Source organism: Podarcis gaigeae (assembly GCF_964106915.1).
Source record: "Podarcis gaigeae genome assembly, chromosome: 4".
Taxonomy (NCBI): Eukaryota; Metazoa; Chordata; class Lepidosauria; order Squamata; family Lacertidae; genus Podarcis; species Podarcis gaigeae.
The window spans coordinates 80647077-80659543 of NC_139677.1; the positions used below are offsets into that span (position 1 = coordinate 80647077).

Here is a 12467-nt window from a genome sequence, read left to right on the forward strand (position 1 = left end):
ATCTTAAAGTCCTCTACTTTCCCATACATGCTGCATCTATCCAATACTGTACAACCTCTGGCATTCTCTTGCTATCTGTTGTACTTTTCCTACATATGTACTCCATAATCCGAGGAATTAAACAGCAGCTGTGGCAAGCTGGGTTCTTCACCCACTGAGTTTTAAGGCCTACAGTTTCCCTAGCAAGTGTTTTTCCCAATACACACCTGGTCATCTCCATAAAGAATCATGCATTCATCATGATCTGTGTAGCTGAATTGGAGGGGGAAAACAAAGAGGAAGAAAAATTAAGTATTGCTTAAAATCAGTGTTCTGAGCCAAAATGATATTTTGGATTGCACAATAACTTTCAAGACAAACCTGAAGACATATCTAAAGGAGATTATGTTAACACCCAAGGTTTTAGCACAAACTATTGATTTTGCCAATGGGACACAGGTGGCACTGTGGTCTAAATTACTGAGCCTCTTGGGCTTGCTGATCAGAAGGTCGGTGGTTCAAATCCCCGCGATGGGATGAGCTCCCGTTGCTCGGTCCCAGTTCCTGCCAACCTAGCAGTTTGAAAGCACACCAGTGCAAGTAGATAAATAGGTACCGCTCTGGCAGGAAGGTAAACGGTGTTTCCGTGTGCTGCTCTGGTTTCGGTGTTCCGTTGTGCCAGAAGCGGCTTAGTCATGCTGGCCACATGACCCGGAAAAACCGCCTGTGGACAAACGCCGGCTCCCTCGGCCTGTAAAGCGAGACAAGTGCCGCAACCCCAGAGTCGTCTGCGACTGGACTTAACTATCAGGGGTCCTTTACCTTTTTTTATTATTATTATTGATTTTACCAGCTTGTCTTCATGCAGTGCACAGTTAACCAATTGTTATAAGAATTCTAAGGTCTCAAACATGAAATAAATCTTCAGAAGTTCATAAGTATATAAAACCATGGCACTCTCCCTCCCTGTGGTTTCCTGCAGTCATGCTTAAAGCATCAGCACTCAGGGCATTCATCATGAGAAATCAAAATGGCATTTAATGTCATAGGGAAATTAAAATGACAACTTAACACAGGCTGGCATTCAGCCCAAGGAGACTCAGAACAGGTCCTGGGGCCTTGGTAGCTACTAGATGTAGTGGCGAAGCTTCATGCTCCGGCACCGGGGGGCGGAGGCGAGGTTGGTGCGCGTCCCGGGGGTGGGGCGCCCAGTGCAGGGTGGGGGCAGCAGCGATGGCACGCTGGAGATCGCGCTGCCAGGGGCGGTGCGCCCTCCACGCACTCCTCTTCCTCCGCCAGTGACTAGAGGGTGTTGGGTCCTGATTCTGGGCCTGCTTGGGAGTTCCAAGTAAACCAACCTGAGCTTGAAGAAGAGGATATAAGTGTAATAATAGATATAGCCACACACAGAAGTATGCCATGATTATTAGCAGATAATTGACATAAGACCTGAATTTTGAGTGCCTTACCAGTAATCCACATTCAAAGGTATAGCTTCTAAACCACTAATTTGAAGGTAGGGCTCAAAGTTGGAGCTTTCATAGAGCTGAAGTTCGCGATCCCTGTCACAAAGTTGAAATATTATATATTTTACCATCATGGGTTGTATGAACTGGTTTCCCATAATAAGGAGGCAATTAGCATTTGAAGGAGGGATTTTCATTCTGAAAACAGTGTTGGGGAAAGGGTTCAAAACCTTCTCCCAAGTTGTGACCCTAACTGAGGGACCTTTGCAGCTTCTATTTGATAACATTCAAAGAGACAAGAGATTCCGTTTCTGATCTCCATTATCCCATCAAGTTAGGCCCGAAGCCAATGCCCTGTCCGCTATGCCAACCCTGTAATGCTGGCCAAGATCACAAACTACTTTCTTTATGCAGCTTTCTCCAGTCAACCCCTAAGCTTTGGATGAAAGAAATATTGGTAACAGGCTTTTATTTGAGATTTTGCGCATAGGGCACTTACCCAGTTCCCAATATCAACTTATTATATGGTGTCATGACAGTGAAATCCATCAACCACTTAGATTTTCTGTAGGCTTTCTCCTTAAAAAAGAGAAAAGGCAAGAAGTTAAGTATTGCCTGCCAACTCTAAGGAATGGTCTGAAGGAACATGAGGCCACCATCTTGCTGAAGCAATGTAGATCTGGGTTTGGATGGGAGACTGCATTGGAGTCACACACTGCCTTGGGTTCCATGATGAAAAACAGGCAGGATTTAAACATAAGGGATGGGGGTAGGGAAATAAGCAATCATTCCTGAATCATGAATACTTTGGCTCTCGTTATTTTAAAGGAAAATTGAACTAAAAGTAACTGAGGTACAGACAGTCCTGGGTAGAAGACAGGAGGACACAAACCTATTATGTTAAGAAAGTTCAGGTGAATGAGGAGGAACTTTTAAAATGTAATCTTGCCAGAACTTAGGGCTTAGGGTGCAATATAAACTGAAATAAATAAGCAGGCCTTGGGCCTGTCACTGCCTCTCAGCATAACCCACCTCACAGGGCTTTTGTGAGGAATAAATGAGGAGAGGGAGAACCATGTTTGCCATTTTGAGGTCCTTGGAGAATGAATGAATAAATAAGTAAAACCGGCCATTTCAGAACCTATGACATGAGAAAATGTGACATACAAACACCATCTTGCTTCGTATCAGCTTGAGCTGTGGTGACCAGAAGGAAATATGTCCGTCTTCTCGAGCTGTTATCAATGTGCTATCCAACAGCGAGCAAATTTTCAGCACAGGCTCTCCATGTGGGATCTCCTTTATGGTGGCAGGTAGTGCAAAAGAGACCTTTTTCAACCGGGCAGATGACTCATGTTGTTCAGCATATTCCAGCTGCATGTATGTGCAGAAGTCATGCTGGGGCAGAAAAAAGTGACAGTCATTGTCTCAGCGCTCAAGAGGCCAGATCCCATGCCTATGTACTTGAAAGTGAGTCCTGCTGTGTTCAATGGGGCTTACTGCTAAGAAACTATGCATAGGAACAATGCCAATCGTAAACACATCGCTGCCAAAATGGAGCCAACTAATGTTGGTAATGTATGCATTGTGAGACACCAACTATAGGAGAAAGCAAGACCCTTGTTGGATCACTAAGAAGTTCAGTGTCCACACTTTAAGGATGAAACTTCACATTGATAATGCAATCTTATACATGTGTAAGGTTGGAGGAGAAATTTGGTATTGTTTGTGTTCTGAGAACCAGCCCCTCCACCTGCCAAACCTTAACACCTCGTGCGACAAGGGAAATCGTAGCATACTTTAGCCTTTCTCAACCTTGGGGTCCTAATTGTTGTTGGACTACAACTCCCATCCCTAGCTAGAAGGACCAGTGGTTGGGGATGATGGGAATTGTAGTTCGGCAACATCTGGGGACGCAAGGTTGAGGAAGGCTGGACTTATTTAGTGCCCTGTTTTATAGAGAAACACATTAACATCTTTCTTTCAGAGGCATATTCCTTGACTTGGCATCATCTTTTCACTCATTCCAATAAGTGTTGTACTCATTCATAGTTACATCCTATTTTAAGCAATTAATTAATTGTCGCTTACTGGGGTTTCCAATACACACTTACCCAACGAATTCTGCCAGTTGCAGAACAGTCAATTTTCATGAAAAGCTTTTCTATTTGTTCATCAGTCTGTAGGAGCAAAGGATGTACACAACAACCTTCAACACACAAACAGTCAAGGTTACATGAGGTAGTTTCTAGCTTCAATCCAGCAAACATGAACTGCCCCAAATGGTGGCACCAACAAAGATTAAGGGCATGGAAGCCAGAGGCTAACAGTAGAATCCTATGCATATCTACACTGATGCAAGCAACACTGACTTACTCCCAGGTAAGTGTGTAGAGCACTGGAGCCTAAATACAGGACAGAAAGTGCTCCCCCTCCCCCCTCCCCATTCCATCTCATCTACGGTATTATGCCATTGCAGTATGGTTTTCAAACTGTGCTTTGCTTACTGCATTTTGTGACCCCATGCATTTCTTCAACGTGCGCTTGAAGTTTTCCACATCCAAATACTTATGTCCGTTAATTTCTAAGTCCTGGAAGCAGATAAAGCAACAGGAAATATAGTGTGCCATTATGAAGCATCAGACTTGCCAAGAGAGCCTCATTCTGGTACTATTTCTTTCTCCCTGGAAAGATCAAACTTGTGATCAAACCTGAATGCAAACATAAAGCACAAAGATATTTTATATCTCATGTCTTTGCCCAAAATTGGGTAGACACTCCCAGCGTATTGGGGTTCCTAGGGACCCTGTCCCTGAGCTGCTTTCGATGTCGCAAGGCAGACCTGATTCACTTCTAGGTTTGTCGGTTTTTGATCCTGCTCTGTGGTTGTCACTTTAACAGCAGTTTGATGTTCAGTAATTAGCAAGTAATAACATTTAGTGCCAGGTCATCATAATACAATTTGCCTGCTGATCACTGCTTCTTTTATTAAAGGCACATAAGCAAGCCAAACAAAAACTCATTATGCTTCTCACTCATTCAGAAGTGGCTATTAACAGACTTTGCTGAAAGCCTCTCTCTACTCCATGTCAAGGACACTTCTCAGTACTTTGCTCATAGGGAACCCTTAGAAGCCCATGAAACCAGAACTCCCAAGAGATGTTTGATGCATCTAACCCTAAGGATGTGATTGGACCTTAAGATGCATTGGACCTTAAGACCTGACTTAAGGTCCTACTTGAGAGGTTCCAGGAGGCATCTGGCTAGCCTCTGTGACAACAGGATGCTGGACTAGATGAGCCTTTGACCTGGTCCAGGAGACTCTTATGTTCCACACCACCTGGTTGACTACAATGCATGGGGAAGAGAGGAGGGGACAAGGATATGGATGCAGGTGAGGGCTGAACACAGGGCCCACAAAGCCCTGCTTGAGATATCTTTGCAAGCTAACATATCAGAACCATAGCTGTCAACTTTTCCCTTTTCTTGCGAGGAATCCTATTCGGAACAAGGGAATTTCCCTTAAAAAAAGGGAAAGGTTGACAGCTATGATCAGAACTGATATTTATCTTGCATTGCATTGCATCAGTAATGATTACATTGCTCTCTTGCAGACACAAATCTCTTAACAAAATTCATGAACACACTTTCTCAATACTTTCTTACTCCAAACTTTCTGAGGCATAAATGCAAGTTAAATAGGTGCCCTATTTGGCATGAGAGAACAGCCAATATGCTAACAGTGAAACAATATACAGTGAAATGATATACATTATGAGTGAAATAATATACACTGATATGATTTCATTGGGATGGTCGTACCTGAAAGGCCACATGTAGCTTTTGAAGCCGTTCCAGGGTTACTTGCTGCTCAATCTTGCCAAGACAAAAAATAAATAAATAAAAATGGAATAATTAAATGATGATGCACATGGGCCCCTTTTAAGACTTGGGAGATGCTTATGGATTTAATGTTATGTGAGGACACCTTTCAATTCATTGCAACCTATGTTCCTGCAGCCTTGCTCCCCCCCCCCCCAGTAAATCACTGAGACTCACCTGCCAGGAAACTAGTGTAGCAGCTCCACCCCACCCAGTGAACCACTTTGGCACACAGCCCAGTCCTCCAAAACCTCACTACCACTAGATGATGCCTTGCATCATCCGCTACCTGAGGCAGCTGCCTCATTCTGCCTAATGATAGGACCAGACCCAGAGCATATGCTGTCAGGATGCTGTGGGGGAAAAGGCTTCCCCATGCCAAGCGATTCCTACCTTGTCCATAATGTTTGCAAGTAGTTGGAACCATGGTGTATGAATCTCTGTCTCTTTGTTTCATGTTCCAGGTGGTTGTTGGGTGTGTGTCTGCAAAGTGGCTTTCAGTGGAGATTGCAATGTGTGCTGTGCAGTTCTAACTGACTCTATAGAGGGAACTGCTCTCTGACATCATGGAAAGCCAGCAAGCCCATTGTCACCCAAGAAATTCAGATTCTCCTCATCCTCTCATAGCATTTACCATTTTGAAAAGCCCTTCGGAGCCCAGCAAGAGAATTCACTATACCTTTCCTTTCCACTGGCTTCTGGATGAGTCAACGCGATGGCGAACGCTTTCGCTCTCCAGTATATTTTCCATGAGTCCAATGGAGTGACTCCTCTGCTGCCCTTTCAGCAGCTCCCTCAGCAGCCATTCTGGAAGCTGCTCTATCTCCTCCTCCCGAGCTTCTGAAAGACTGCTAAGGGAAACTGGAGACGCAGCTGGCAACCTGCGCCCTCCTAATGAAGTCTGTGCACGTCGAAACAGAAGGTCTGTTGTATCTGTCGTCTCTCTCAACTCATTCAGAATGCTGTCAGAGCACAAACACCAGAAGGCAGGCATGGACATTGCTATTATTATTATTAATGAACTAACTATCTCTTAATAATAAATTACCTATCATTAATTATTAGTTGCTGGCAGTAGCAGTAGTAACAGTAGAAACAACAGTAGATTGTTTCCAGATTGAGGTAACAGCTTCCTTTACAAGTTACAGCTTATGCACACGCACAATTCCTTTAAATTAAGGTTACCAGATTATTTTCAATGAATCCGGGGACACTTTTCAAGTGCAATGAATTTTGCATGGGGACTGATGAGTAAATCCAGGGACTGTCCCCGGGAAACAGGGATGTCTGGTAACCTTACTTTAAATCACATTTTTCACCTCAAAGAATTCTGGGCACCGTCGTTCTTTTAAGCATTGCTGGGAATTGTAACTCTGTGAAGGGTAAACTACAGTGCCCAGAAGTATTTGAGGGTGGAAATGTACTTGAAAGGTATACAGTGGTACCTCAGGTTAAGTACTTAATTCATTCCGGAGGTCCATTCTTAACCTGAAACTGTTCTTAACCTGAAGCACCACTTTAGCTAATGGGGCCTCCCGCTGCTGCTGTGCCGCCGGAGCACGATTTCTATTCTCATCCTGAAGCAAAGTTCTTAACCCGAGGTAATATTTCTGGGTTAGTGGAGTCTGTAACCTGAAGCGTATGTGACCTGAAGCGTATGTAACCCGAGATACCACTGTAGTGCGAACACAGGGACACAACTCTATCTGTAACCCTCACAATTTTCAGTTATCATGTGATTAAATGGGATGGGGAGGGAAATGGAGGGCATAACGAGGTGAAGTGACTCACTCAGATTCTCAAAGAACCTGCACAATGGCACCACAGAAAAGAGAAGACACATTAACATGTCTCCAATCTGGACATTTCCTATATTAAACTACACCTAGAGTGACTGGTTGGGCATAAACAATAGGACTGCAGGGGCAGGGTGGGTGAGTCATACAAATATTTCTGCTTATTGTCAGCCTCCATAACATGTGCTGGAGAAGATTAAATGTAAATGGACCCGTCAACAACAAACTGGTCTTGGCTGGTGTCCAATGGGGTTGGAAGCCTTAATGTCAGCTAAGCAGCATCATTTAATACAACCCTAATTTCCTGGGTTGGGTACCATAAGAGACGGCCAACTTGGAAACTGGTGTATAGTGTTGTACGACTAGCTGCCTTATGTGTGACGACTCTCCCAGAGACGAAAACAATAAATGCTAATCTATTTAAATTCACAAGGAGGCAGCATTGGACAAAGGCTAGGCAATAAATTGGGATTGCTTCTAGAATGTGCAGTTTTAGTGCTACCTAGTCATTGATTTTCCACTATAAGCTACAAAAATAATTACAAGCGACTCTCCATCGTTCTATGAGCATGGGGCTATTTGTGTGCGAATATCCTGCTGTTATAACTATATTAGTGGGCGTAGCAAAGTTGTCTGGCTACAGGAGTAAATGTGTGCCTAACCATGCCATTTTAGCAGTGTGCTTAAAAAAATGCTAGGGACACTTATTCATTTGAAAACATTTGCAAAATAAAATTAAGTAGGTGAAAAAGTGTGTTGTTGCCATTTGTAACCCCCCCCCCCCAATGCTGCTAAAAGGAAGCTGATGAGAAGGGTAATAATGGGAGGTTGTCAAAGTGATTATGTGTTGCAATGGGGCGCAAATTACATGTCAAAACTATGCTTCTACAAAAACAAACATAAAAGTAGTGTGCTACTGTTCTGTTCCTACCTCCCAGAAAAGAATTGAGAAACAATGCAAGCAGCAGAGACACAGAGAGATTCAAACCGCATCAAATGCCCATAGCAAAATTAACACACCTTCTAAAATCTTCATCTCAGCACCTGTCTTGGAATTGAATTGATTTTATGCATGTGCTGCTGTTTTAAACTGTTTTTTATAATTTTTATAAGATATAAAACAGTTGCATATAGAAAACAATTGTATAACACTGTTAAAACTGGTTTATGAACACTTGATCCATGATGCTTGATGAACAGCTGGCTCTTCTCTTAGGAATACTTCAAACCTTAATATAATCGAGAGGAAATGGGAACAGGATTTGTATCCCGACCCCCTGCTTCTGTTAGGGAGGGTAGAACTGAAACCAATGGATTCAATTTACAAGAAAGGAGATTCTGAAAGAAGAACTTTCTGTTGTTATACAGTGGAGCAGACTCCCGTGAGAGGTGGTGGACTCTTCTTCTTTGGAGGTTTCTAAGCAGAGGTTGGATGGCCACCTGCCATTTATGATTTAGTTGAGATGTCCGCTTTGCAGGGGGTTGGACTAGATGACCCTCAAGGCCCCTTCCAACTCTACAATTCTAGGGTCTCTTTTGTTTGCAGGGTGTTGGGCTTGTGCTGGGCCCAGGGGGTAACCCACGAAACGCAGTCCAGGACCGGACCAGAACCTGAAGGTTCTGCTAGGAGTCAGTCCGACAGGGCCAAGGCAGGACATGAGGCTCGGAAACCAGGCAAGGACAGGTACAGGATCTAGCATACAGCAATGTTGCTTCCGCAACCTGGGATGGGGTCTGACAGCCTTTTATCTTTGTTGGGGTAACGGCCGGTCCTGATCCCCCGGGGACTCACCACCTTGCCTCGCCCGAAGGCGAGCACTCCTCCTGCGAGTGCTCAGGTCTCTCCTTCTCTCAGACCTCAGTCTCTGCAGCTCTGGAGATGTCATTGGGTTACTGGACCCAGAGGCTGCCTCAGCCTCTCCTGACCCAACTGGTAGTGGAGCAGCTGTAAGTGATGGCCCAGCTGGAGGCAACAAGGTAACCCCTGCATCTGGAGCCAGGGCAGGCTCAGGCCCCTGACTCGGCCCAGCTGGTGCTTGTTGCAGGGGAACCTGTGCAGACTGGGGCTCTTCAGAATCAGGCTCCAGACTAGGTTCAGATGCCGCCTGAGGCAAAGGATCCAGTGCGGACTGAGATTCCTCTGGTTCCGAGTCCGAGCCCAAGTCCCAGGCCATCACAGAGCTATGTGTTCAACAAAGTGCATTCCATGCCATGAATCTAATTGCATATAATTGATAGTTTGACAAAAGAAATATTGTTCCTTTGCTATCACCCCATCCCTCCCAAAATTGCTATTATTTATTTCTTGGCTTTTTGTATGGCAAAAGTTAAGCCTTGTTTTATCTTTCTTGTTCTAAGAAACCAAGTCAAGGAACTCTCCTTCTCAGGCAGCACTGGTGTCTGAGAGCAGCTAATTATAATCCGTTGCACGTTCCCAAGCAAAGCAGACTGAGCAAACAAAACAAGCAAACAAACAAAAAAGGATTTTCACAGTAAGAATCTGCACTAGTGATATAGAATTCACCAAGGCGATAGAATGTGAAGCGATCATGTCTCAGGGAAGGAACTGTTCACGTTAGGGTTTGAAAATTTTGACAATTTATAAGAAAGCAAAAGAACAGCATTTGGTTCCCTGACAACAAGCAAATAGCTTCCAAACAATACTGATCAGCACTGCAGTCTCACTCTTGGACTCAGTCTGCACCCAAACTCCTTTTATTATTATTTTTTAAAGCCAGTATGGTTATGCAGTGAGAGGTTTTTTTAACAAATCCTCCCCGCCCGCTCCACCCTCACCTCTTACCTGCTAAGTGTGGATGTTTCTAAGTGTCCTGAAGCAGAACTTGGCCTCACTTTTCTCCCCAGAGGCATTCTGGCACCAGAAATCATACCAGAACACCACCCTTCCCAGTGCCAGCAACTGAATCTCACAATGCCACTGCTGTTTCCACTCCCCTGAGGCAGCGGTGGGTGCCCACTTTGTTCCTAAGATTGGAGCCTGCTGGTTAGAGCTTGTCTGTCCACAGTTTGCCACAGCTCAGGTTACTTAGCACCTCCTCCAAGTCCCACAGCATCACAGCTTGGGGATTATGCATTGCAGCACCCTCAGGGCAGGGGTGTTGCTAGGTGCTTAAGAGTCTTGGGGAAAATGTGGACATTTGTACACCCTTTGCTAATATATATGCATTGAGGGGAAAATTAGGAGGGGGGAGAGCAGCTGCAGCACTATAAGTGACATGTAGAAGGGCCCTGAGCTGTGATTCTCAAAGGTGCCACCTGTACCACAACAAAACTCCCTCTACCTACCTGAGTACACTGTATAGCTATAGAAATTTGTGCACACTCTCCCTCTGATACCACAGATACATTTGCAGCAAACTGATCTCATATTTTTGGCTGAGATCCATTTATGGACGAAACATTCACCTATGTGACCAAATTGTGTGAATGAAGGAGAATGAGTGTGTGCTGCTAGGTGGGGATGAGGGAGCTGTACATTCAAGAACTGAAATACTTTCCATTTGAGATAACGGTCTCCAAAGGCAGAAACCTTGAGAAATCCGAGAGTATTATGTAACGCGAGGTACCACTGTATTATATTTGAATCCTCACTGTTATAAGAGCTCAAGCTTCTGTACAGTTGTACCTTGGGTTACATACGCTTCAGGTTACAGACGCTTCAGGTTACAGACTCTGCTAAACCAGAAATAGTACCTCGGGTTAAGAACTTTGCTTCAGGATGAGAATAGAAATCGTGCAGTGGCGGTGCAGCGGGAGGCCCCATTAGCTAAAGTGGTGCTTCAGGTTAAGAACAGTTTCAGGTTAAGAACGGACCTCCGGAACAAATTAAGTACTTAACCCGAGGTACCACTGTATCTAGTTCTGCCACCAAGCCTGATAGAAGCAAGGTCTGAGGAGTAAGACTTTATGTCAGAGCATATTGTTTTGACGGTAAAATTATGCTTTAAATGCATACGGTGTGTTAGGCAGCCTCGAGCTGTCCTTTAATGTCAAGCCAGAACTTGTATAAATTCAATATTTTAAATCCCATTTCCACCAGGTAGCTCAGATTGGCATTCATTGTGGTTCTCTCCCCTCCATTTTATGCACACCACAACCTTGCTAAGTATAGGTTAGCCTAAGAGTGACAGGACAAGGTATCCCCACATCCTTTTATTTTTATTTATTTATTTACATGCCACTTACAATCCAAAAGGCTTTGTCCCTGATGGCTCCAAACATAAATTTTGTGCAAGAGCTGCTAGTTCAGGAGGGGATATTCACTTATAATTTTTAAATTATCAGGTACCTAGAACCCAGAAGCTGGGCCCATGCTATGATGGTGGAACATGGTATGGAATTTCTTAGATGTTAACGGTTCAGCTCCAAAGATTGGCATATTGGCTCAGCCCTGATTATTACCCAAAATGAAAGCAAGGCAAATGGCTACTTAACCTGTTCTGATAGAAAACAGCTGTGAACTTACAGCAGGGAAGAAGGAACATCAAAAGAGAATTATGGCAGGAAGCAACATCTCCCTGCTTCTGACTCACCCCACAATTTCTTCTGGTGCTGAAAAACTGAAATGATGAGAGAGGGAGAGAAAAATCACATGACATACACTTTTGCACAATCACTTCTTTGCCTGGTGAGGAACACCACACAGTTTACAAAAAAAGGAGAGGAAGGATGTGCAAAACAGCCCTAAGTGAATCCAGAATGTCCTGTTCTGCATTATGTGATACAAAGCACAAGTCTTGGTTTTTAGATTTTTTTTTCATCCTCAATTAATAGCACCAGCCAGCAAATTCCATGATGATTCAGAGTGCTCCAGTTAGTACATTTCGCATTGTAAGTGAAATGTAAGAAAACCACAACTACCTCAATCTGAAGGCTTGTGGCACATATTAAAAAACTAAAGAAGTTGTGTAATAACCTCAGGAACAGAACCGGGTTATAGTGCTTCAGCAGCAGCTAGCTCAGTGCTGTTTTTATTGGTCATAATCTGTGTTTTATCTATCAGTGCTTAATTGTTTTTGATGAGAATGAAAATTATTTCAGGGGAGAGCTAAACTTGGCTCAGGCCTGTGCAGGCAGGCTGATAATAGGCAGCACTCCATCTGCCAGATATTTAGTCATCAAATCTCAAAGGGAAAATAGATGGAGAGAGATATCAACAGTAGATAGCTGATAACAGCGTGTAAAGGTAGTTTGACTATGTTTGATAGTTGTGATATAGCAGAATACATATAGGACACACACAAATACACACACACAGAGAGAGAGAGACACACACACTTCATAATACCGTAATTTAATGCACAATATTCCTGCCTCCTCCCTC

At 43.9% G+C, this 12467-nt stretch overlaps 1 protein-coding gene across 2 annotated transcripts in view; it reads right to left on the reverse strand.

Annotated features, from left to right (window-relative positions):
- LOC310843240 (cilia- and flagella-associated protein 337-like) overlaps positions 1 to 10152 on the reverse strand; it is a 1288916-nt gene extending 1278764 nt beyond the window's left edge. For both annotated transcript variants that reach the window (XM_083736208.1, XM_083736209.1), the window contains exons 1-9: positions 9927 to 10152; positions 6007 to 6289; positions 5268 to 5321; positions 3953 to 4036; positions 3560 to 3625; positions 2613 to 2843; positions 1945 to 2024; positions 1449 to 1541; positions 207 to 252 (exon numbers count right to left, since the gene is read on the reverse strand). In XM_083736208.1, coding sequence (XP_083592334.1) covers positions 207 to 252; positions 1449 to 1541; positions 1945 to 2024; positions 2613 to 2843; positions 3560 to 3625; positions 3953 to 4036; positions 5268 to 5321; positions 6007 to 6289; positions 9927 to 10012 — 1023 coding nt within the window. In that variant the 5' untranslated portion in view covers positions 10013 to 10152. The remainder of the gene's footprint in view (positions 1 to 206; positions 253 to 1448; positions 1542 to 1944; positions 2025 to 2612; positions 2844 to 3559; positions 3626 to 3952; positions 4037 to 5267; positions 5322 to 6006; positions 6290 to 9926) is intronic.
- Between the last annotated feature and the right edge of the window lie 2315 nt (positions 10153 to 12467).